The sequence below is a fragment of the Artemia sp. Qi Xiang Cuo genome, chromosome 15 (assembly GCF_049724085.1).
Source record: "Artemia sp. Qi Xiang Cuo chromosome 15, ASM4972408v1, whole genome shotgun sequence".
NCBI lineage: Eukaryota > Metazoa > Arthropoda > Branchiopoda > Anostraca > Artemiidae > Artemia > Artemia sp. Qi Xiang Cuo.
The window spans coordinates 50,150,535-50,174,048 of NC_142808.1; the positions used below are offsets into that span (position 1 = coordinate 50,150,535).

The following is a 23,514-nucleotide window of genomic DNA, read 5'->3' on the forward strand; positions in this document are numbered from 1 at the left end:
ATATAATCAACGGTAGAAGGGCCGTTAACACTAATTTAATTTTTGCTGACCACCCGCTTGCCTTCTCCAGAGGCACTTGTGTATTTACCTATGCGTCGTTTTTGGAAAAATCTTGGGTTGGTAATTCAAATGGTCCCATCCTACGAGCTCTTGAACGAAAAACCAAACAAGAGCATATTCATCACTACAATATAAAGCATCTTCATTATATTCCCGTAAACACTTCCTATTTGGAACTCTTTCAGTTAACACTAAGAACTGAATTTGGTGATCCCATAGCAATTTCAAAGGGTTTGGCTGTGATTACATGCCATTGTCAACCCATCGTTGAACGGCAAGATGTCTAATAGAAAATCGGTATTCACTTGTCCTGATATTTACTGCTATATTAATACTTTTGGTCCAAGACAGCAGGGCAATAGAATGGACTATTACAAGGGTCGCTCGTCAGTGTCTGGCAATGGTTTTGGCAGCTGGTTTTCTAAGCTGTTTCGCTCTTCACTACCATTGGCTAGAAAATATCTTGTACCGGCTGCGACAGATTTTGCATCCTCTAGACTATACGATTGGGGCTCTGGCAAGGATTTTAAAAAAGTGCTACGGAAAATCTTAGGTCCAGTGCGCGAACCCTTGGCGAGAAATTAAAACAAAATGTTAAAGGTTTAAAAAGGTCAAGAAACAATGCATCACTCATCAGTCTCTACTCAGGTCGGAAACGAAAGACATCATCCCTCTTGTCAAAGAAAAGAAGGAAAAAGCTGACACATAGCGCAACCAGAAAGTTCATGAAGAAAATTGTTAGATTGAAACTAGATTTCTTCTTTTATGATGTCCTACCTACCGTATAAGGATTCTCAACTTTTATTAACCGCCTCTCTTAATCTATTCATTGCTGAAAATGTTGATGCGAGTGTCAAGCATGGATACTATGAACAATTTTATCCACTACAAGCCCTCTCCGATAATATCCACTTTCAAATTTAGTCCAATGAAGACTACATTATGGACATGTCTTCAACATTTATAGATTTACAAATGAGATTCCGGAAATCTGATAACACAATACCAGTTTGAGCCGATAGGATATCCAATGAAAATTGTATACTACATAATTTATTTCGTCAAATTAGCGTCTAAATCAATGGCACGCTGGTTAGCACAAGCAACAATCTCTCAAACTATACAAGCTATATGCACTTTATGTTGATGACACCCAAGTCATACAAGGAATTGAGAGGCGCCTCCAATGGATATGAATATATTACTAATACTGAGAGTACACATGCACTTAAAAATGCTACAACTAGTGAATTACACCTAGTTGGAAAAATATATTATGAAATATTTAATATACCCCAATGGCTGCCGCCCAATGTTAAAGTGGATATAAAATTGACGCTTGCACCATCCAATTTCATATTGAGAAAAGAACTTAATGCCAATCCCGATGTAAGTCTCTCCCTCACCTCAGCAATACTTCATGTACGCAAACAGCAGGTTATGGCCGTGGAAAAACTGAGAGCCAATGGAAATAATATTAAATTACTTATTCCTCATACAATCATCAATCAACGTCATATTGCTATGGGGTGACGCACCTTCACCGATTCATCCTTTATCAATGGCGAAATCCCCTCGAAACTTGCATTGGCATTTGTAAAGAGTGCCAGTGCAATAGGATCATTGACTGAATACCCACATAAATTCGAAATGTTTGGACTTTCATCTCTTGTGTGCAAAGTAAATGGTATCCCACTCTACAATCTATCCTTTGATAAATCCTATTGAACATTGTACGAGCTGACCATGCAAACTCCAGATCATGATTCACAAATATTTGAAAATGTTATAACCGAAGATATGTTTGCTAAAACACATGGTATCATTGAATTGGATTTGTCTGGTACACAGGATATGAGTATAGTACGTACGGGACTGTGCGTTTAGAGTGTACATTTGCCGACCCATTGGCTGAGAGTATTGCACTAATCTCACTAAATCAATATGAAACCTATTGGGAAATCACTCCCGAAGGCAGTGTTCTACTAGACTTGGTGCCATGAACACCAGTCAAATAGTCAATGTATTTGATATAGACCCCAACATGTTCCAGTACAAATCTTGCTGTTTACCCTCAGAGTATCTCGGAGTAATTCAAAGTCCGAACAATATTTAGATTACTGTTAATAGCAGTCCATCGACTGTTCTAACTGGTCCTTGGCTGTGCATCTTTCAAACAATGAAGACGATTGAAATTTTTTATTCTCTTGGTCTACCCTACACATTTTACATATCTCATCTCCGCAATTATATCGAGAGCGGTGGGAAAAATTTTAGTCGAAATCGGATTAGGGCTCAGGATGTAACGACTATAAGCTGCGACTTCCCCGAGCTACTGGATTGTGTGTTCGGATGTCGCGGTTATACTTACAAGCAGTTTCTCAAAATTTATGGTGACAACCCCCGTCTGAACGACTTTCTAGAGGAAAATATCCTTACAAGTGTATTTAATATTGATTCCCGTGTCCTACGAGTAAAGAGCTTAAAAAATGTTTGTGAATTCGTTTATTAATAAAATGTATATATACAAAAATGTCTTTAAATTTTCACTTTTATATTTCTTCATCGGTGTATAGGCAACTGTCGTGAACCACTAATGCTGGCAAATCATTTGGATTCACTGTATATTGATCATGGTTGACTCCAAAGTCAGGGTCACATTTTCTGCAGTACAATATAACTTCACTCTTGTCATATCTCTTTGTATAGTCAATGATACTATTTGCATTCATATTATGAAATTCACGAGTTTCAATCTGTCTATTTGAAGCAATATCACATACAGTGTTTTCAAGTGGTGAATCACATTCGGTAACTGCCAAATAAAAATCACTTGGTTTATAGTCATAGTAGGCAGTACCATCACAACGATGACGTAGAAACCAGATTGTCTTGTTACCCCAACAGTTGAATCGTAGACCAGATTCCTCCTCCCAGAATAATTTAAATCCACGACGATACCAATCTCGTAGAAATAAACTAAAATCACGTTTAGGATTCTTTCCAATCATAGCGGGGTAAGTATTCTCCCACTGATCACATTTATCATGGTGACAATTGGAGCACAGGTGCCCTCTAGGGTGAGAGTCACACACCTCCTCAAGACATGAATTACATCCTTTAATTTGTACTGCATAGCCCCTATATAATTTACAAGGATTACATAATTTACACTTTTCATTATAGTCGTAAATAATTGTACAATTCTCACATTGAGTCCAACTGCCAAGAGTGTACATGCACAATGGGCATATATAGAACATTTTTTTCGTTTCCGATGTCAACTCTCTCACAGCTAAAACGAAACTGATCGTCTTCGCTCGATGAATTCAAAGTGGAGGAAGGGGAGAGGAGTAACTCTGTGACGTTACCTCTTTCGAAGGAGGAGCCATCTACATTGAATCCATTGGCAATGATTTCAAAAGTATATCCACGATTTTACTACGCCTTTTTCCAATTAATATATCAATAAATTGAGTATGAGCATTCGAATCACATTTTAAAAGTGTCAAGAAATAGTCTAATGGGGGAGAATCAGTTTTCATTATATTGTCAAGTGTTCCTTGAGAGAATATCCTGCGTTGAAGAGATAACTCGAGAAAATCATCATCCAAAATCATATGTTTTTCCATATACACCAGATTTGATCCAATTCTTTCTTTCTCAAGTTAATTCATTTCTCTATCCTTTCACTCTCACTGCTGACTCTAAACTAACCCAGATTCGTTAGTCCTAACCAGAAACGAAAAGGGATATTTTCGATTTCGAAACAATTTTATTGAATAATTATAACATGAATAATACTAAGCATGTACAATTAGCGACAAAGTTTATTGCTTTCCATATGTTCCACTAAAACGCTTAAAGCACAATGAAGTCTATTCACATGTGCTGTATAAACTTTAGATGCCAAACATAATTGATCTCCTATTTTAAATTTTGTCAAGGATATCACAAATGCATATACTGCATCCCATTCCAGACAAAGCTGTGATACTTTCCACCGCAATGTTTAGTGCTCTTGTATTATTACCATCAACTCCACTATCAACTTCTAATAGGGTAAACATTCCACTTGCCATCATCACAAATATATATCCAAATGAGTAAAGTCAAAACTGTTCTTCTCACTCCTTTGAATTCTATTCACAGACTAATAAAACTATAGCAAAAACTCTTTCCTTATATTCCCTCCGCCGCTAATATGTAAGCAAGCCCTCTGATTGGCTGAGAAGGGGGATGTATCCACTCGGTGATTGGCTGAGAAGGAAACACGTGATCTAACTGTTTCCTGGAAACACGTAACATTTGCCTCGGGCAGCAACATGAAGGAAGTGTCATTGACCTGCCCCCATTAGACTCAATAATCCATCGTAGTGAGAAAGTTCCTTTTTTTCTCTTCTCATTGACAAAAACTATAAAACAGACATGAATATGCGAAATTTCGTGTTTTTTCATTCTCACTGACAAAAACCATAAAAACATCCATAAAAGTGAGAAAGTTCCTGTTTTTCAAATTCTCACTGACAAAAACCATAAAAACATCCATAAATTACTGTTGACATCCATGAAAAACATGAAATAAATTGACCAACACACATAACCGTCCATGAAACAACCATCAATGTGAGAAAATTCCTGTTTTTTCATTCTCACTGACAACAAACATACATAAATTATGTGAAAAAAGTTGTAGGTGGCAGCAGGGGTGGGCGATCGGAGTTATAGGGTCATCTCTACTAGCATTACTTACAACGCCTGCCTCATGGACAAGGGGGGGGGGTGCGTCGACAGAGGAGTTTTTCTTGTCTGACCTTTGAATTATTATTAATGAAATGGTCATTAAAAAAATTATCGATTTAAAAATTTTCTAATTAGGATAGGCTTGGGGAAAAAAGGGTGTGTGGGGGGTGGGGCTAGTTGCCCTCGGATATCTTTTAACTCTTAAAATGAGAACTAGAACTTTCAATTTCCAATCAAATGAGCCCTCTCTGAAGCTTATACGAGCATCCCTTTCATAAGAACCATACACGCCCCCAAGACAACACTTACAACACCTAGCCCCAGGCCATGGGGGATTGTGTTGACACCTGAGTTTCTGTTATCTAATTTTTGAACAATTTAAAAAAAAACTGGCTATCTCAAATTTTTTGTGGATGGGTTTGGTAAAAAATGGCATGGGGGGGGGGGGTGGCTAGTTGCCCTTGAATCTCTTGACTCTTAAAAAGTGAACTAGAAGTTTCTATTTCCAATCAAATGACCCCTCTATGAAGTTTATACGAGCATCCCATTCATAAAAACCATAAGTGCCCTTAGGGAATAACTTAGAACGCCTTCTTCCGGGCCCTGGGGGGTTGTATTGACACTGCAGTTTTTTTATCCGACCTTTGAACTTTTTTTTTAACAAAATGGAAAAAGAAGGCATGGGGGACTAGTTGCCCTCGGATCTCTTTCGATTATTGAAAAGTGAACTCGAACTTTCAATTTCCAATGAAATGAGCCCTCTCTAAAGTTTATACGAGTATCCCTCTCATAAGAACCATATATGCCCCAGGGCATAACTTACAACACCTGCCTTCGGGCCCTGGGAGGCTATATCGACCCCGGAATTTTTGTTATATGGTCTTTGAACAATTTTAAAAAAAAATGGCTATCTCAAAGTTCTTATCAGATGGGTTTGAGAAAAAGGGCGTGGAGGGGGGGGGGGGCTAGGTGCCCTCCTTTGAAGTTTATACAGCATCCCTTCCATAAGGACGATATATTTGCCCAGGGCATAACTGACAACGCCTGCCCCCAGGCCCTGGGGGGGTTGTGTCGACACTGGAGTTTTGTTATATGATCTTTGAATTATTTTTAACAAAATAGCTATCTCAAAATTTTTATCGGATGCATTTGGGGAAAAAATACGTTGAGGGGGGGGGGGCTGGTTACCCTCCAATATCTTTTGACACTTAAAAAGTGAACTAGAACTTTCGATTTCCAATCAAATGAGCACTTTCTGAAGTTTATACGAACATTCCCTCCATAAGAACCATACATGCCCCTAGGGCATAACCCTTGCCCTGAAGACCTTGGGGGGAGTGTCATGCTCAAAGATATAATTTCCAGAACTTTCAACTACTTTGAACAAAATGGCTATCTCAAAATTTTGATTGGATGTTCTTGGGGAAATGGTGGGTGTGGAATGGGTACTAGTTGCCTTCCAATCACTTTCAACTATTAAAAAGGGCCCTAGTTATTTCAATTTCCAGTCAAAAGAGCCCTTTCTGAAGTTTCTACGATACAGCTTTCTATATAAACCTTATATGCCCCCAGGGCATAACTTATCACCCTTGCCCTGAGGGCTGTGGGAGAGTTTCCTCCTCAAAAATATAATTTCCGGAACTTTCAACAACATCGAACAAAATGGAAATCGACCATATAGAACAAAATGGCTATCTCAAAATTTTGATTGGATGTGTTTTAGGTAATGGTTGGCGTAGAAGGGGTGTTCGTTCCTTTCAATTACTTTTGACCCTTAAAAAGGGCACTAGAACTCTCAATTTCCAATCGAATGAGCCCCCTTTGAAGTTTTTGCGACGACTCCTTCCATATGAAGTGCCTCTGGGGAAAAAAAATGAATATATAATAAAACATTGGAGCCATATGGCCTTTACTATAGGCAAACTCTGATAAAACAATTAGGAAATTTAAAAAACAATGTATTTAAAACAATGAACTTTCAAGTAAATACGCAAAATGTTATCACATAATACTGAAACAAATTTGCATATAATTTCTCTTAGTTCTTTTTTATATTGGGGTTGTTCTAAATATATATGGTACCCATGCTAGACTGGAAAGCTGTTAAGTTACAACACACCAATAAACCAGTTTATTGTCTAACCCACCTGGGAATTTCGGGATTTAGGACTGTTCTAAAATTGTTTCTTAGGCTCATTTGCTAGCTATTTTCTAACAAAGGTATATTTATTCTCATTTTGTATATATTTTGAATGCATTCATTAATTTGCATAGATTTCACAAACTTACCTATCTCAGAGATATCAAAAAGAACTTATGATAGGCGTGCCGCTATGCTTGTTCATGTAAACGCTGTAACCCATATAGACAAATGTGCACTCCTTTGAGTAATCCTGGTGAATAGTGATCCCTTTAGATGAACTCATTAGATATGAGGTATTTTTCTTTTGAGTTAATGATGGCTGAAATTTCCTAATGAAGATGTTGCGTGTTTATGGATCCTTCTTTTGGTTGATTGTGTTTGACTCTACTGTTTGTACTAGGTGATAAGAAGGATGAGTGGGGTCATCTATCTGAATTACTAAGCTAGGAAAATAGTTTTTTTTTCTTCCTCGCCAAAAATCACCTTTTACACATTACATGACAAAGAACATAGATATTGTGTTCTTTTAATCCGAAATGTTAATCCACATGACCTGGGATGAAATTTCCAGGTAAAAAAAAATAAAGAAGATAAAGATTATGTTTGTATTTTTAACTAGGCACGGCTATCCTATGATGATATAGGCATGGGCGTACGGAGGTAGGGCAGGGGGAGGGGGTTTCTGACACCCTTAGAACTTCAAATTTACACTAGATATGGCTGAAAAAGCAGATGGCTGAAAAAGTAATTGAAAAAAGGTATATGGCTAAAAAAAAGACAGTTGATAAAAGGTAGATGGTTGAAAAAGCTGAAATAAACACCTGAAATGACAGAATAAAAATCAAACAAGAAGCAATTATCCATAATGTATTGGATGGATTTAGCTTGAATCCAAGAAGATAAATGCTGAAGCTTATTGATGCTTTTTGGTGAATACTTATTAATACAGATTTCATAGGTATGATAAAACTTGCTGGCAATGTAAGGTTTTGTGAACTGAAAATATAACTTCAGCTTCCTCCCTGCCCTTTGTCATAGAATCGGCTGCATTCCCCTAGACAAGAAGCAGCCTACGCCCATGCACCCTACATACTTCGAACTGGGATTATTCTTTAGTTTCTTAACATAACTTCAGCGGAAAGTATACTTCTAAGTATTAGACTATCATTGGTAATTGTTAGCTAATGAAGAACACTTGCTACTCTTCCCCTAAAATCCACGCTCGGCAAGTCGTCGTTTCCAGGACTTAGTCAAACGATTTTGATCCTGGGCACCTCAATATTCCTTCTAGCTTTAAGACTACTGAACGATGACTTTTAAACGATTTAATGATTAGGAAACAAAATTGATTTATTTAAATTCCATCTATAGCAAAATAGAAATAGCTTAACGAGCTAGGAATTGCTCAATAGCTGCTTGGTGTTTATCCTATATAATACCAATGTGCAATTTCATTTGTAGGTCTAAAATGCGCAGTGACAGAAAAATTATGGATGGCAATGTAAAGATAGTAATGTATGACGTAATGAGTGTAAGCGTATAGTTGGCCGTCAATTTGTGACAGATTCACCGTCCTCTCTAAAAAATAGAGAGATTATTCGCAGTCGCCATGAGATTGTAAGTATACAGTGTTCGCATTCACCTTCATGCTAACTATAAAAACATGATCTAAATACTCTGAATTATGATTAATTTCCTGACCTCTCACCAGTCCTAGGCTAGGTAAGGACAATTATGTAGATTCTTTAATTCCCCCCTCTCCCCCCACAAAGTGCATAAATAATATAAGAAATGTTTTAGATTTCCTTATAAAACAAATAATAATATTAGAAAACTCTTGAGGTGGAAAATTTGTTATTTCTATGGATCCCTGTGAATTTTTCCGGTAATCATTTTCCTAACTTGATTTAATATCTTCTGACAAAGGCTGCACGTCATTGATGGGAAACAAACACCGTCTGTTCAAGATGTAGTCAGAAACTCATTGAAATGAGAATAGAGGTTGTGTAAAAACAATATGTAATATGGTGAATAATCGCATTTGGTGACCAACATCAAGGTGGAAAAGATCTAAACATACTGGTGAACTTTATAGGAACTATTTTCATCTTTGATACTGCCTAAAAGTAGGTCTCACGATAATATACATGCGATTTTGTTGAAACGTATCTTAAGGCAAATATGCTTCCTTAATGCGCTTTCGGTATACGAAGTTCAAGTCCATGTTTTAAAACATTTATTAACACCAAATGTGCATTTTGTGGAATTTCTAAGTTAAAGAAAAAATTAAATAACTGCAACCACAACCTTATTCCGGGGAAGTGGTGACATAGAAAATACCTTTCGGGCCGCTCCAGAGAAGCTCTATTTTCATCTAAAATTATTGTTTGAATGCATCACACAGAAGAGGTGAAAACACAGGAATCATAATTTAAATGCTTGAAAAAAAAATATGTAAAGTTGTGAATATAACTTCCATGAATTTTAGTGGAAACGGTGGAAAAAAATATAAGAAACCAGGGCCTGAACCCGGAGATGGTTTCGTGGAAAGAAAATTTTATAAAATGATTCAGGAGTTACCTAAAAAGTTCACTTTTTTGTTAAGAGTATTTTTTATAAGATGAATAGAGTGTCTAACAGGTAGCGCTATCAAGGTTTGAAGCGTATTAAATTTTTGGGAGACGGAGAGCCACCTTGTGTTCTGACGCAAGTGTATGCTAGCGTGTTAATGTGCATTTGGACTTCGAGAGTAATCTTTTATGTATTTGAAACGACAATATATTTCTGTGGCTTATAAAAACTAATTTTAAGAAATTCTACTATTTGTGTGTTTAAATTTAAATAGATCTTTTATGCATGCCTTTCTAAGACAAAAAAAAAATCACAGAGATGAATAAAGCCTTACATTATAACTAAGATAAATTATTATTTTATATTTTGGCTTGTTTTCAATTTTCTTTTGTTAATTATGTACGTAAAAATTAGGATAATTGTTAAGATCATTGGTAGACATCAGGTTTTCGTGTTTCATGAAACACTGATTGTAAATGATGCTCAGCTAACTACCTGTTTATGCAATCAAATCCCTCCCAAAAATATAAAGTTCAGCCACTCATTTCTATAAGAACGTATTCTGGTTTTTATCCCTGTCTTACTCCCGTTTGTACGAGAAATGTACTAATTTACTTAGGGGTATAGTTGTATCATATAGAACAAAGCTTTCTAGAAACGCGCTACTAAAAACTTTTGATTATCAAAGACATAAAAATTACGCATGAATATCTGTTTTTATGTTTTAAATTTCAGTCATTCATAATAATTTTGATTTCAGTCTGCAGAATATTGCAAAGTTTCTAATTATAGGTATATTTATTTAGTATACTATATAACCGATTTATGAACAAATTGTAATGCCAATATCGACCCTTTTACTCATAAAATAAAAAGTTGTTACGATTCTGTCCTAACCCAGGGTATTCATATACAGCTTTATTACTGATCTCTTTCAGAATGGTCCCTTTGATTTGTCACTCACGCATTCTTCATGGTGTCTTCTTTGGGATAAGATCAAGTCTCTAATTTACGAATTTTTAACTTGTGCAAAAGCCAGAGGCCAGAAGGAGCTATGTTACAAATGTATAGAGCAAGACGATGCACGAGTGTGTTAAGTTTAGCATGGAAACAATGCATCCAATGCGGGGGTGCTTTATTAAGACGGAACTGCCATTTGCCGGCTTGTCCACAGGCCGGGTTTACTATAGCAACTTTTTAGTACTTCCATCTTGGCTATGCCTATGTTCAAAACAACGTAAACAGCTAATTTACAAGGAAACGATTTGGGAGCTAAGTGTTTGAGCTTATTAAATCTGTTGTAAAACACTATTTGTGTCATGTTCAAGAACAAGTAATACATTATGTTAAGATCGTTTCTTCACAGATGCATGCAGCTGCTATTGTCGTAACACTTCTTGCTACTTATGCCATAACAGGGCTCACCTACGAAATTGACTCAGATGGGGAAATTATAGTAGAGCTAGCATCTCGAGATAACGACATCACGGCTTACCACCGACCGATTTCACCAAGGTTCCTTGTTCAAATGGAAAAGAGAAGCATGCAATTATGTGGAAGATATCTTGTAGATGCTTTGAAAATGATCTGCAAGGGTTCTTATGCTGGCCCGGGGAAGAGAAGCGTTCGCTGTAAGTGTATTTTCTAACTTTTAGTTAAATAACAAAATTGACTGTTTTGCAGTATTTCTTAGCCTTTTTTATACTGCAAGTATATATATATATATATATATATATATATATATATATATATATATATATATATATATATATATATATATATATATATATATATATATATATATATATATATATATATATATATATATATATATATATATATATATATATATATATATATATATATATATATATATATATATATATATATATATATATATATATATATATATATATATATATATATATATATATGTGTGTATAAAGATCAATTGGCTAAAGAACACATAAAGTCGAAGCAATGTAATTAGTTTTTTGTTAAGTGCAAATAACACTCGTGCCTTCTGGAGGGTTTGAGGGGTGAAATCGACCTTATTCCCGGAAATCCCTGTTCGTTTTAGGTTCCATATCTCTGTTCAAAATAGTGTTCTTCGTTTAAGATTGGACATCTTATTATAAGCTATTTTTTGTTCGTCTTAAGTTTATTCATCAGAAAAAAAAACAAATAAATGAGGGAAAATATTAGCCGATGAGAAACTGGAAAATAATGCAAATATTTAGGTCAATATTTCCGCTCAGCCTTCCTCAGTTTAAAAAAAATGAATAAACGTATAATAAACCAAATCTAGAAAATGAAACGATAGACAAGCTAAAAAAAAAAAAAAAATTTCCCCCGAATGGAAATAACCGCAAAGAGATGATTAAGAAGTGAATCTGTATGTATAAGGAATCATTCTAATTGATTCTCCGCTTATGAATGTTGGGTTCTTCCAATATGTAGAACCAACCGCACAAAAAAGGGATTGTATAGACATCACCACCAAAACTGGGGCTTGTTTAGCCAATCCTCTTCTAGTTTTAAATTGAACTGAAGATTAGAATCACAAGTGTTCAAGTTTTGTAAGATTTAATCCGTCGAAATCTCCCCATGATCACAAACAGAAATAACAGCATCTACAAAATGACACTGGAGTCTATGACTCAGACGAATTGTATTCAAAGCTGCCATCTCTATAAATTAAATACAAAAAGTGGCTAAAAACGGTGGTATGGATGTAACCATAGCAAAACCCATAGTTTTAATGAAGAGTTAATTTTCATTTTTGAACTGTAACACTTTATTTTTAAAAATTCAGTTCACCTCTTTACAATGTTAAGAGATATTGAAATAAAAACCTGACAAGATTTTGGCTCTTCGGTGGTATTTCAAGGAGCACGTTATGTGATTTTTAAAGTGTGAGACTGCTCTTCAAAGATAACTAGAGAAAAATATAAACAAAACTGATTAAAACACCTCAGATATCGGCTGTAATATGCGTCTTGTTTGCATTCGTAACAACATTTCTTTATATCTCAAATATAGAAATCATTTATTCAATCGAGCTATGTCTTGCCCCTAAAATTATTGGAAAGATAGCCTAAATTTAAGAAAACTACAAAATTTAGGTTACACAATACCATTCGAATCCCCCCCACGGTTTTTTTCTGCTGTCTTTAACCAATTCCATCTAACCTCGTTTTTTCGCTCTCTTTAAAAGTAAGCATTTTCTTGTGACACCTGAAAATCTTTATTTACACTTTACGCTCTTTCCCCATATGAATCAAATTTAACAACACACTGCAATTGTTCTTTTACTAAAGATATGAACAGTAAAATTCAAGTGGCCATATCTCCTCGTGGATTTTATTTTTCCTTAGAGGATATTCACGTCGTATTTTTGTTGCAGCTACCAACAGCGAAGAACCATCTTTTGCCAATTATTTCTCAAACATCAACTATGAAGAAGCAAGGACATCTATGAGGACGCGAGTACGACGTGGTATAGTTGATGATTGTTGCAAACGATCTTGTACTTATTCCGAATTATTTTCTTACTGCTATGGCAAATGAGTTCAATTCCTAGTCCTTAGGTCAAACTTTTTCTTCCAATTTTAAACAAGAATAATTGTCTGGTATGCAGCGAAACTTTGGTTATTTTTGTTACTTGAACAAATAGTTTCAATACAGCATTAAGCAAAAATGAATCTTGTTTCTTTGAAGTCACATAGAAAATTGAAATTAGGGCTCATGCTGGTTTTATATATAGCAAGAATTTACTACTAGTAGCAGCCCAGCTTTTTGGAAGGAAATCCTTTCTGTTCTGGGTAATAATATTGGCTAAGCAATTTCTAAGTTTACCGTTAACAACGTTCATCTACGGATGGTTACATGCTGTTGTTGAATAGCGGAGCAATTTTGTATAGAAGTATAATCGTGACTCCAGCGGGAGAATGACTTTAGGGGAGAACCTTAAGCCACCCACTTTTTATATGAAAGTCAAGCTAATGATTTATTGAGAGGATAATTAGTATATATGATATGTTGAAACTTTTACTTAAAAAGTAAGAACAGCCACTCCTCTCACATAATTTAGTCAATGTTCCGTTTTTGGTTTAACATTACTCTTTACTTTCACTTGAAATAAAAACGTCATTTTTCTATTTATATAACATAGTTTAAAGCTCAATATCAAACTGAGTAAGGAGGAATTGTCCAGAGGAAACCTTTAGTGGGGAGGAATTTTACCCGGGATGAATTTTTCGTGGGGGGATTTTCCACGAAGGGGGAGGTGTATTTCCCGGCATTATTTGAAAAACGATCAGAAATTTAATATGTATAAAAAAGGTTTACAAAATTAAGGAACAACATTAAAACTGAAAACGAACAGACATAATTCTTTGTGTGAGGGTGGGCTGCCCCCTCCTCAATTCCTCACTTTTTACACTAAATTTTGACTTTTTTATCCCAATTCTTTAAGAATGAATCCTGTAACACAAGGTTCATTTAATTAGAATAAGAAGCTTTCTAAGTACTAAAAAACTTTGGCGTAAAGAGCGAGGGATTGAGAAGGAGGCCCTTTTTATATACGGAATAACTACTACTACTACTAACAACTCACCGCAGCACCAAGCCGCCTGATGCCAACACAGCTACGCACGCTCCTCCTCCACCCCAATCTATTCAAAGCCTCCCTTTTTACACCCGCCCACGAAATTCCCATTTCCTTTAAATCTTTTTTTATGACGTCCTCCCACCCAAGACGGGGACGACCTGCTTTCCGTTTATCCCTAGACGGTTGGCCGAAAAGAACAATCTTCGGCAATCTGTCATCCTTCATCCACACAGCTTGTCCTCGCCAACCCAACCTTTCTTTAATTATAGCCCTAGAGAGTGATATTGAAACAGATTTTTCGTAGAGCCTTTTTTTTGGAAAACGGTCAGTCAGCCGGGTACCTGGAACAATCCTTAAGCAATTTCTCTGGAAAACATCTAGCAAATCTTCATCCGCTTTTCGGAGCGTCCATGCTTCAGGGCCATATATTGACCACAGTCATCACTGTAGCTTCTAATATTCTAATCTTGGTTTGCAGACTTATCTTCCTATTCTTCCAGACTTTTTTTAACTGTGAAAAAACACCCTGAGCCTTGGCTATTCTATATTTAACATCTTCACTGCTCCCACCGTCTTTAGTAATAATACTACCAAGGTAAGTGAAGCCGCCCACCTGATCATTCTCTTCGTTACCTAATGTCACCTTTTCATCTTAACTTATTTCTAGCCTTTGTGACTTATTCTTCCTAACATTAATTTTCAAACCAATTCTAGCACCCTGAACTCGCAAAACCTCTAAAACTTCATTTATTTTGCTCACACTTTCATCTAGGATGCTTAAAACATCATAATAATCCAAGTCCAGGAGACTTTTTCTTCCCCATTTAATTCCGTGGTCTCCCATTGCCTGTCCAACCATCCGTAAGAAAAAGTCAGCATAAATAATCCCTATACAGGAGGAAAGACTACAATCCTGTTCAACCTCCGATCCAATGCCAAATTACCAATTAACCTCAGTTCCCTTCTTTACCGAACCGGCTTTGCACTTACGAATAACGCTAACACCTGGAGTGGATGTGTCTGGTATACCATATAATGATAAATCCTTTATTAAAACTATTCTATCAACAGAATCGAACGCTTGCTCAAAATCTATAAAACTGAGGACCAAAGATGTTTGACTACTCAGGCACTTCTCAGTTAATAGCCTAAGAGTGAAAATTTGGTCGATATATTCTCTACTTTTTCTCAAACCGCACTGTTCTTCTCTTATAACTTTGTCTACGGGATCTCTCAGTCTAAAAAGTATCATATTACTGATTAATTTACTACCTACAGAGACCAGACTATTGCCTTGATAATTACCACACTCATTTTTACCACCTTTCTTATAAAGTGGTTTAATTAAGGATTTCCTAAAGTCATGAGGTACTTCCCCTTTTTCAAAAATCACATATTCAATATCTTCAGTAACTTATTTCTAGCCTCAGAGCCACCATATTTAAGAAACTCATTTATCACCCTATCAGCACCTGGAGCCTTAATATTCTTTAATCCTTTTAGTACTGTTGCTAATTCCTCCTCACAAACCAAATCTTCCTTCACATCCAAGGTATCACAAACTTTTTCATTTTCCTCTATATTTTTCCCTGCAACTCTATCTCGGTTAAGCAAATTCTCAAAATGTTCGGCCCACCATTCTTTAGTTTTTTCCTTATCGTTAATTGCGACCCCATTCCTATCTTTAACTGGGCCAAGTCCGGATTGACTACTCCGTCTTAATTTGTTAACGTGCCTTAGTTCATATTTTAATGCTTTCTCCACTTTCTTTACATTTCTTTTGTTTTCATACGATGTATCCTCAGATAATTCAGAACAAATGAAACCCAAAACGAGTAGAAATTGAATTAAATTATCATACTAATCATACTAAACGTGAAGGTAAAATATAGATGAATAAACAAATCTTAAAATGAGTAAAAATTAAATCGAATGTTCAAGTCAAACTTAAGACGAACAGAAATTACTACAAACATCACTTTGGCTGCTGCCCCCCCTCCTCTAACCGTAAAAGTTCTGAAGCATTTTCCTTCATTTACTTTTGATTAATTAAAAATATAACTTTCCGAAAACGAAGTTTTTCAAAGTAAAGTAAAGAGTCATATGAAACTTGACACCAACAAAAATAAATTTCTATAATAATCCAAGCTCAAAATGACAAAAATTGCCGGTTCTCTTCTATTAAACGGACTCTTTTATAAAGTGCTAGTTTGGTTAATACTAAAGAAATAAAATAAAAAAAGTTGAATATATAATAGTTTAGAAACAAATTTGGGCTGTATTTTTGCACATTAGGGGGGAGGGGGCAAAGCATATCATATATTAAATACGTAACCTAACATAACATAGGTACCTTCCCACCCCCAAAAAAAAGAAAAAAAGAACACTTTTAATATCTTATATACAATTAAAACCACTCTATACATTGTATTTCTCTACAGCGGTGTCTTGAATCATCCCGTAAAAACGGGTTTTTCGTCGTGTCTGCAGTTTGACATTCCATACACACTAGATAAAAGAGTCCGTTTAATAGAAGAGTACCGAATTGCCATTAAAGAATCAATGAAACTCAAAACGAATTCAAATTAAAATAAACGATCATAGAAAACATAGAGATGGCAGGTAATAAATTAAATGAATAAATAAACCTTAAAACGACCGAAAATTAATACAAATAAGAGTATGGCTTTTACCTTTTTACCCCTTCCCTAACCGTAGAAGACTAAAGCATGCTGCTTCATTTGTGTTTTATTGGAAACTACATGTATCTTGAACACTATAACATTGTTTTTCTAAAAATCGACGAAAAATAAACATAAAATCATAATCAAGACGACTATAAGGAACTAATGAAAATAAGCTGAATATTTGACATATAATTATATTAATTCCTGCAAACTCAGCAATTCAAAATTTTATTTCACTACAATTCTTGTTTGATTTTTTTTTTTTATTGTTGCATATAAAAAAAAAGTAATTGTAATATATTTCGTTTCCATCAAAGCGTAAATGACGCAACATACTTGAGTCTTTTACGGTTAGGGAAGGGGAGAAAGGGCAGTAGCCAAACTACTTTTGTGGTAATTTTCGTTTGTTTCAAGTTTGACGTGAACATTGAACTTATTTTTTACTCCTTTTAAGTTTTGTTTATTCATCTGTATTATTTACTACTTCCTATGATCGTATATTTTAATTTCTGTTTGTTTTGGGTTTCATTTATTCTTTGATCGTAATTTTGGTCGTTTTGAGTTTGAATTATTATTGGAATTTATTTCTGCTGGTATTTAATTTAGTATGTCTCTTTTCTTTGACAGTTTTTTTTTAATTAATCACTAATAATTTTAACAATTAAGTCACTACGTTCACGATCTTATCTGAGGAGCGTGTATCCCTGTACAGCAACCTCGCTGCTCTGTATTTCATGGTTGAAATTGATCTCAGTGATGCACGTGATAGATGGTTTAACCGAGTTCACTAAATGTTCAATGTTCATGTTTGACCAGTTCACTATGAACTGTTCAAGCTTAAATCTTGGACTAGGTATATTTCAGTGGGCTACCGTAGAGCGTAGACAGGTCCGTTTGGATGGTCGGTAGACACGCTACAGGTCGTCTAGAAAAAAGCTGTTTGGTCCGAGGCTTTTTGCTATTGTCAATCATGACCAGGTAAAAGAAGCTTTGCAGATTGGTTAGCCCGACAAAACCTATACATCCACTGCCATGCATCCCTAGATAGGGAACGGTGCCACCTGTCAACGCACCTCATTACCGCATCTTCAACATTGAGGTGGTACTCCATAATAGGTTAGGATTCAGCCCAAGCCTCTCCCACCTTTGTGATTGTCAAGAGCATACTGTCGAAACAGCACTTTTACCTCAGCAGATCAAAACATGCTAAGTACATCTGCCTTGTTCAAATTACTTACAAAATATCGGAATTCTAAAAGCGGATTCTAAATTTTGACTTCGGGGGCAGATGTAAATAAAAAAACACTATGGACATCCAAATCATCAAAGGAGCATGTCTTGGGAACAGCTTGGAGGATGGTGTTGAAGCTTTAAGGTACTGATGGAGAAAGGAAGGGGGAGAGTTGGGTAAGGGCAACTCAAATTTAGTTTTATAGGAGGAAGAAGAGGCAAAACTAATTTTGTCTCAAATATAGACAAAAATAATGTTTTTGCACCATACACTCCTTTGGGACCTATAACTTATGTACGGTTAAGTAGCGACATAATAAAAAAAACTTCAGGTTGCTAGGTTGGCAAAATAGTGCATCTCAGAATCAGTTTAGCAGGGGCGTAATTTTCTATGGGGCAGGGGAGCAACCGCCCCTCCCAGAACGCAGTTTGCCCCCCCCCCCCAGCTGAAATTCAGTTTCTTCCAAAATCGTGCCAAACTAAGATACAACTGCATAATTCAGGCATCAACAAAAACAGATCAGTTTTTTTTAGAAAATATTTACCTTTATAGTACTAAAAAGTACCTTTATAGTAATTTTATAGTACTAAAAAGTACCTTTATAGTACTTTTATAGTAGTAAAAGCTGCCTTTATGGTACCAATTGGCTTATTTTTTAGTTTTTAATATCATTTTCGCTTGATTTGGTAAAATTGGCTCCAACTTTGCCCCCCCCCCCAGGATTTTCACGAAATTATGCCACCTCAGCTCAGAGTATTAAGTTGAAACTTTGAAGGAATTTTGAGGAGGGAGTAGACGTTGAAATGATACTCGGGGGAAAGTGTACAACTAAATCAGCATACACTATATTTATCAAGGTTATAAACCTACCATATATGAAATACTCTGGGGACAGAAATGGGCGATTAAAATAAGGAATTGAAATTTCTAGTGCCCTTTTTTTAGTCAAAGTGATTGGAGAGCACAATATTTTGGCAACGGCTTAAGAGATTGAGTTGAAACTTTGAGAGAGTATTGGAGGGTAGAAGAATCGATTGAACCTCAAATTTAGACTACGAGGAGAGGCAGAGGTAAGTCCAAAGCCACTCTGTGAATCCAGGTCATCGAAACGGCATGTCTGAAATATTGTGGTAACGGTTTCGGAGATGGAGTGGAAGCATTCAGGCACAGTATGAGAAAGGAAGAGGAGGGCGTGCATGGAAAGTTTTGATTAAGTTTAGAGGGTGGGGACGGGGGGAGCAACTTTTGGTACCAATCTAGACAAAAGTAACATTTGCAATCAAGTAACTTAAACATAAGTAATTTATGTACATTTAAGGAGCGAGATAAATTAAAATCTTGAATTATGACTAGGAGAAGGGACAGAGTAAATAAAAAGACACTACAAATCTGGCTTTCAAAAGGATACATCCTCAATATTTCGGGAACAAAAGATGGAGATCGAGTTAAAACTTTTGGAGAGTTCGGCGGTGAAGGAAAGAATAAACTTTATAATTTGACTTTAGAAGAACGTGATAGGGGGCCAATATTGCGTTTTCGATCCTCTTTATATTTTGTCTCCCGAATAAGCTGGAAAACAATATTCATAAGATTCTTGACAGGCGGACCACTCTGCAAAAATAAAATTTGGAACTAAGTTTTTCTGTATGGGTTTTTGATGCCCAAAAATGAGCTCCATTTTTCTTCTTCTTTTTTTTTCTCGATAGGCTTGTAACTTGTGACACCTGAAACTGGGCGGAAAAATTTTGTTTTTTCAGATTTGTTTTAGACTTAAAGGAAATGTAGATGGAGACAATGGATCCTCAATGATGACAAAAGCCAGAGAAACAAATTTTTGTGTGGGTTTTTATGATATCAAAATACGCCCAATTTTGTTTGGTCTTTGATCGCCTAGGAATTTACTGGGCATGTGTGCTAGATAAAATGAACCTAAGCGGATTTCTTTTTTAAATAAAACTTAGTTGAATTGATTCTTGAAGTAACAGTGTAGATGTAACTTTTAGGGCAGCTAGAATGAATCAAGAAGAGCTTATCATGGGACACAAACTTTGAAAATGTGGTTATATTGATAGGGTAAAAACAAATTTCTACGCTGATCTGCTTTGAAATTTCAGCTCATGATCATGCCTCAAATAAAGTTTAAGAGCAAAAGAAACCTCACTTGGGAAACAAATCAGTTTTGATTCCTAACATCCTAATTTCAATTATTCTTTATGCAAAAAAACAGAACTCTTTTTAAGAATGACCTAAAAATGTGTTTATTTAAACAAACAAGAATTTAGAACAAAATATAATACAATAAGATTCTTATTATAAAATAGTTGATTAATATTTGTCTATATTCAGGGATGTAATAGATTTAGGGTTGCAATGACTTCTGCCCCAAAGAAGGCCAAAAATTATGGCGATTGTCAATCCACTTGAGTGACATTTTCCCTCCCCATCCACCCAAAATTCTATAGTAAAACTACTAGAAAGATTTGTTGCATAAAACTATTGTTATTCATGAAATTTTAATAGAATATTCTAAATTTGCCCGAAGTTGGGATAGCGGGCAAAAATCTAATTCTTAAGCAAAAACACTGAAAAAGCACAACTTTCCAAATATCCCAATTAATAACTAATGTAAAAGATATGTCAATTGAAAACAGACAGAAAATAATTTAAAAAACACTTTTCCAAAAAGAAGTTTCTCAAAGAGAAGTAAAGAGGTATATTAAAACCAAAGACACGCTGGAATAAAGGCATTTAATAATTCAAGCTTGAAACAAAGAGAAGTTACTAACAAAGAAATTATGACCCACAAAACGAATGGAAAATAAAGTGAGTGATCAATTCAAACTTTAAGGGTAGAATTTACCACGAACATGAGTAGGGTTACCACACCCTATAACTTCCAAAGGCTTCAATGTCATTTGCATGGGCGTACAGAAGGGGAAGGGGGAGAAGAGAGGCTGCTCTCCCCCATGGAACTTCAAATTGACACTAGATTTGGCTGAAAAGCAGATGGTTGAAAATGCAGTTGAAAAAAGGTAGATGGCTGAAAAAGCAGTTAATAGTAAGTAGATGGTTGAAAAAGCTGGAAAAAATAGCCGGAATGACAGAATGCAAGTCAAACAAGAAGAAATTATCTATAATTTCTTGGTAAGACTTAGCTCTAAGCCAAGAAGATTAATGCTGAAGCTTATTGATGATTTTTGGTGATTACTTGTTAATAAAGATTTCACAGGTATGATAGAATTTGCTGGCAATGTAAGATTTTGTGAACTGCAAATATAACTTCAGCTCCCCCGTCCTTCATCACAGAATTTCCCCCTCTCCCTATAGAAGAAGCTGCGTACGTCCATGGATATAGGCTAGCCCTTTCAGTGAGTTTTCTTGGCTTCCTGCACTTGATTTAATTTATTTCTAATGCTGTTTAAATATATCATAATAGTCTTTGCGCTTCAATAGCTGCAGTGAAACGTTTATGTGTAAACATTTTTACAATTTCCATGCAGCTGCTGTCCATGTTCCTTTTTGCCTTACAAAAAATCGCATCCGTATATGAAGGTCTAAATCGGGTCAAAACTTCCCAAATTTTTGTTGATAACTTAATTTCGTTGATAAATGAAAAAAAGAGATAATCTAATAAATTGCGAGAAGAGCATACAAAAGCCTTCAAAATTCACGCAATTAACGATTGTGACAAAAGAGATGGGTTTTGTGTGCTTCACAATGCTTGAAAGGTATCTCAGCACATAACTGTATAACGTTTTGACCCAATTTGGACCACTGTTCCCATATTTTTCAATGATAATTTTTCCCAAATTTGTGTTGATAATTTTCCCAAATTTTGTTGATTATTTTCCCAAATTGTTTAAAAACATGTGAAAAATTTGGGAAAATAATCAACGAAATTTGGGAAAATTATCAACGAAAATTTGGGAAGTTTTGACCCGATTTAGACCTTCATATCCGTACGAGCTAGGGATCAGCCAGCTTTCCTCTCCATTGGTTTTTTCGCGACTGGCACTTTTTCGTTGCTAAAATATATCATGTCGTCAAAACCTCTTTAATCAATCACACCGCTTTTAGAAGAAATAAAAGTATGAAAATAAACCTATGGATAATAAACCAACTTTAAAAAAGTCAGATGCATTGGATTTCGAGGAGCTAGATGTCGAAGGTATGTGTTAAAAGATCCAGAACTGTTAAAATTCCAGTTTCAGGTAAAATTTTAGTTTAGCCAATATTTTGCTATCTTGGAAAGGGTTTAGGTTAGGAAAATGAAACTTTCAGTCATTACTCTAAGGCCACAAACATACTTTGGGAAGGTATTGTCAAGCTTTCATGTTAATCCTCTTCTGGTTTCCAAGTTTTAGAAATTTGCCTAGCCCACTTGACAGGTGAAATGACTGACAAAACAATATTTTTATCCTAATTTCCTGTTATCAGTTTCTTTTTCTCTTGTTTTAGTTAGCCTATGTGAATGCAATTACTGTTATTTGAGCAGAATTTAAAGCTATATCAATATTTTTTTCCCAAGTTTAGGAAATATAACCTATTTGCAGATCTTTGAAACCTCATAGGCCTAAACAGGGATTTAGTAAAGTTGTGAAGCTGAAAACAGTTTTCTTTTATTTCATTTAAGTAGAAGATCTGTTTTGAAAGGTTTCACTTTCCTTACACCAATTTTCAAAGGTCATCAAAGGGTAAATATTTACCAGATCATATTATTGACTTACAAATAAAGTGAATAGCCTATACCACTCAATGCCTTTTGTTATGCTCTTTATGAATATAATAGGCTAATCATTTTGGTAAATATATCCCAAATCATATTATTGAGTTAGGAATAAAGTGAATACATCATTTGATGCCTTTTTTTTATGCTGATTATAAATATAATAATCATTTCTATCAGAAATTAATTTCAGCCCCCCTATATATGCCAATTCAGGGTATATATTTCTACATTGGGGGGGGTGGGGTTAGAGGCAATTTTTTTTCTGATGTAAATGGGAGGTAAGTTTAAACTTCCCCCCCCCTAATATAGAAATATATACCCTGAATTGGCATATATCGGGGGGGGGGGCTAAAATTCATTTCTGATAGAAATGATTATTATATTCGTAATCAGCATAAAAAAAAGGCATTGAATGGTGTATCCACTTTATTCCTTACTCAATAATATGATTTGGCATATATTTACCATCATTTTTGTTGGAACTGAATTTTAGCCCCACCCCTATATATACCAATTCAGGGTATATATTTGCACATTAGGGGGGGGGGCAAGTTTTGTTTCTGATGTAAATGGGAGATAAGTTTAAACTTTACTCCCCCCCCCCCACCCCCTAATGTGCAAATATATACCCTGAATTGGTATATAGGGGTGGGGGTAAAATTCATTTCTGACAAAAATGATTTATATTTGGAAAGAGCATAAAAAAAGGCATTGAGTGGTATATTCACTTTATTTGTA

At 35.4% G+C, this 23,514-nt stretch overlaps 2 protein-coding genes across 2 annotated transcripts in view; both read left to right on the forward strand.

Moving 5' to 3' along the window:
* Window positions 1-10,883: 10,883 nt before the first annotated feature.
* LOC148943804 (insulin-like peptide 5) lies at window positions 10,884-13,106 on the forward strand. The gene is made up of 2 exons (XM_089101826.1): window positions 10,884-11,148; window positions 12,924-13,106. Exons 1-2 carry the CDS (start codon window positions 10,884-10,886, stop codon window positions 13,085-13,087), a joined length of 429 nt encoding a protein of 142 aa, XP_088957952.1. The 3' UTR covers window positions 13,088-13,106.
* Window positions 13,107-22,144: 9,038 nt separating this feature from the next.
* Window positions 22,145-23,514, forward strand: part of LOC148943805 (uncharacterized) — a 60,525-nt gene continuing 59,155 nt past the window's right edge. The window contains exon 1 of the mRNA XM_089101019.1: window positions 22,145-22,215. Coding sequence (XP_088957145.1) covers window positions 22,152-22,215 — 64 coding nt within the window. The 5' untranslated portion in view covers window positions 22,145-22,151. The remainder of the gene's footprint in view (window positions 22,216-23,514) is intronic.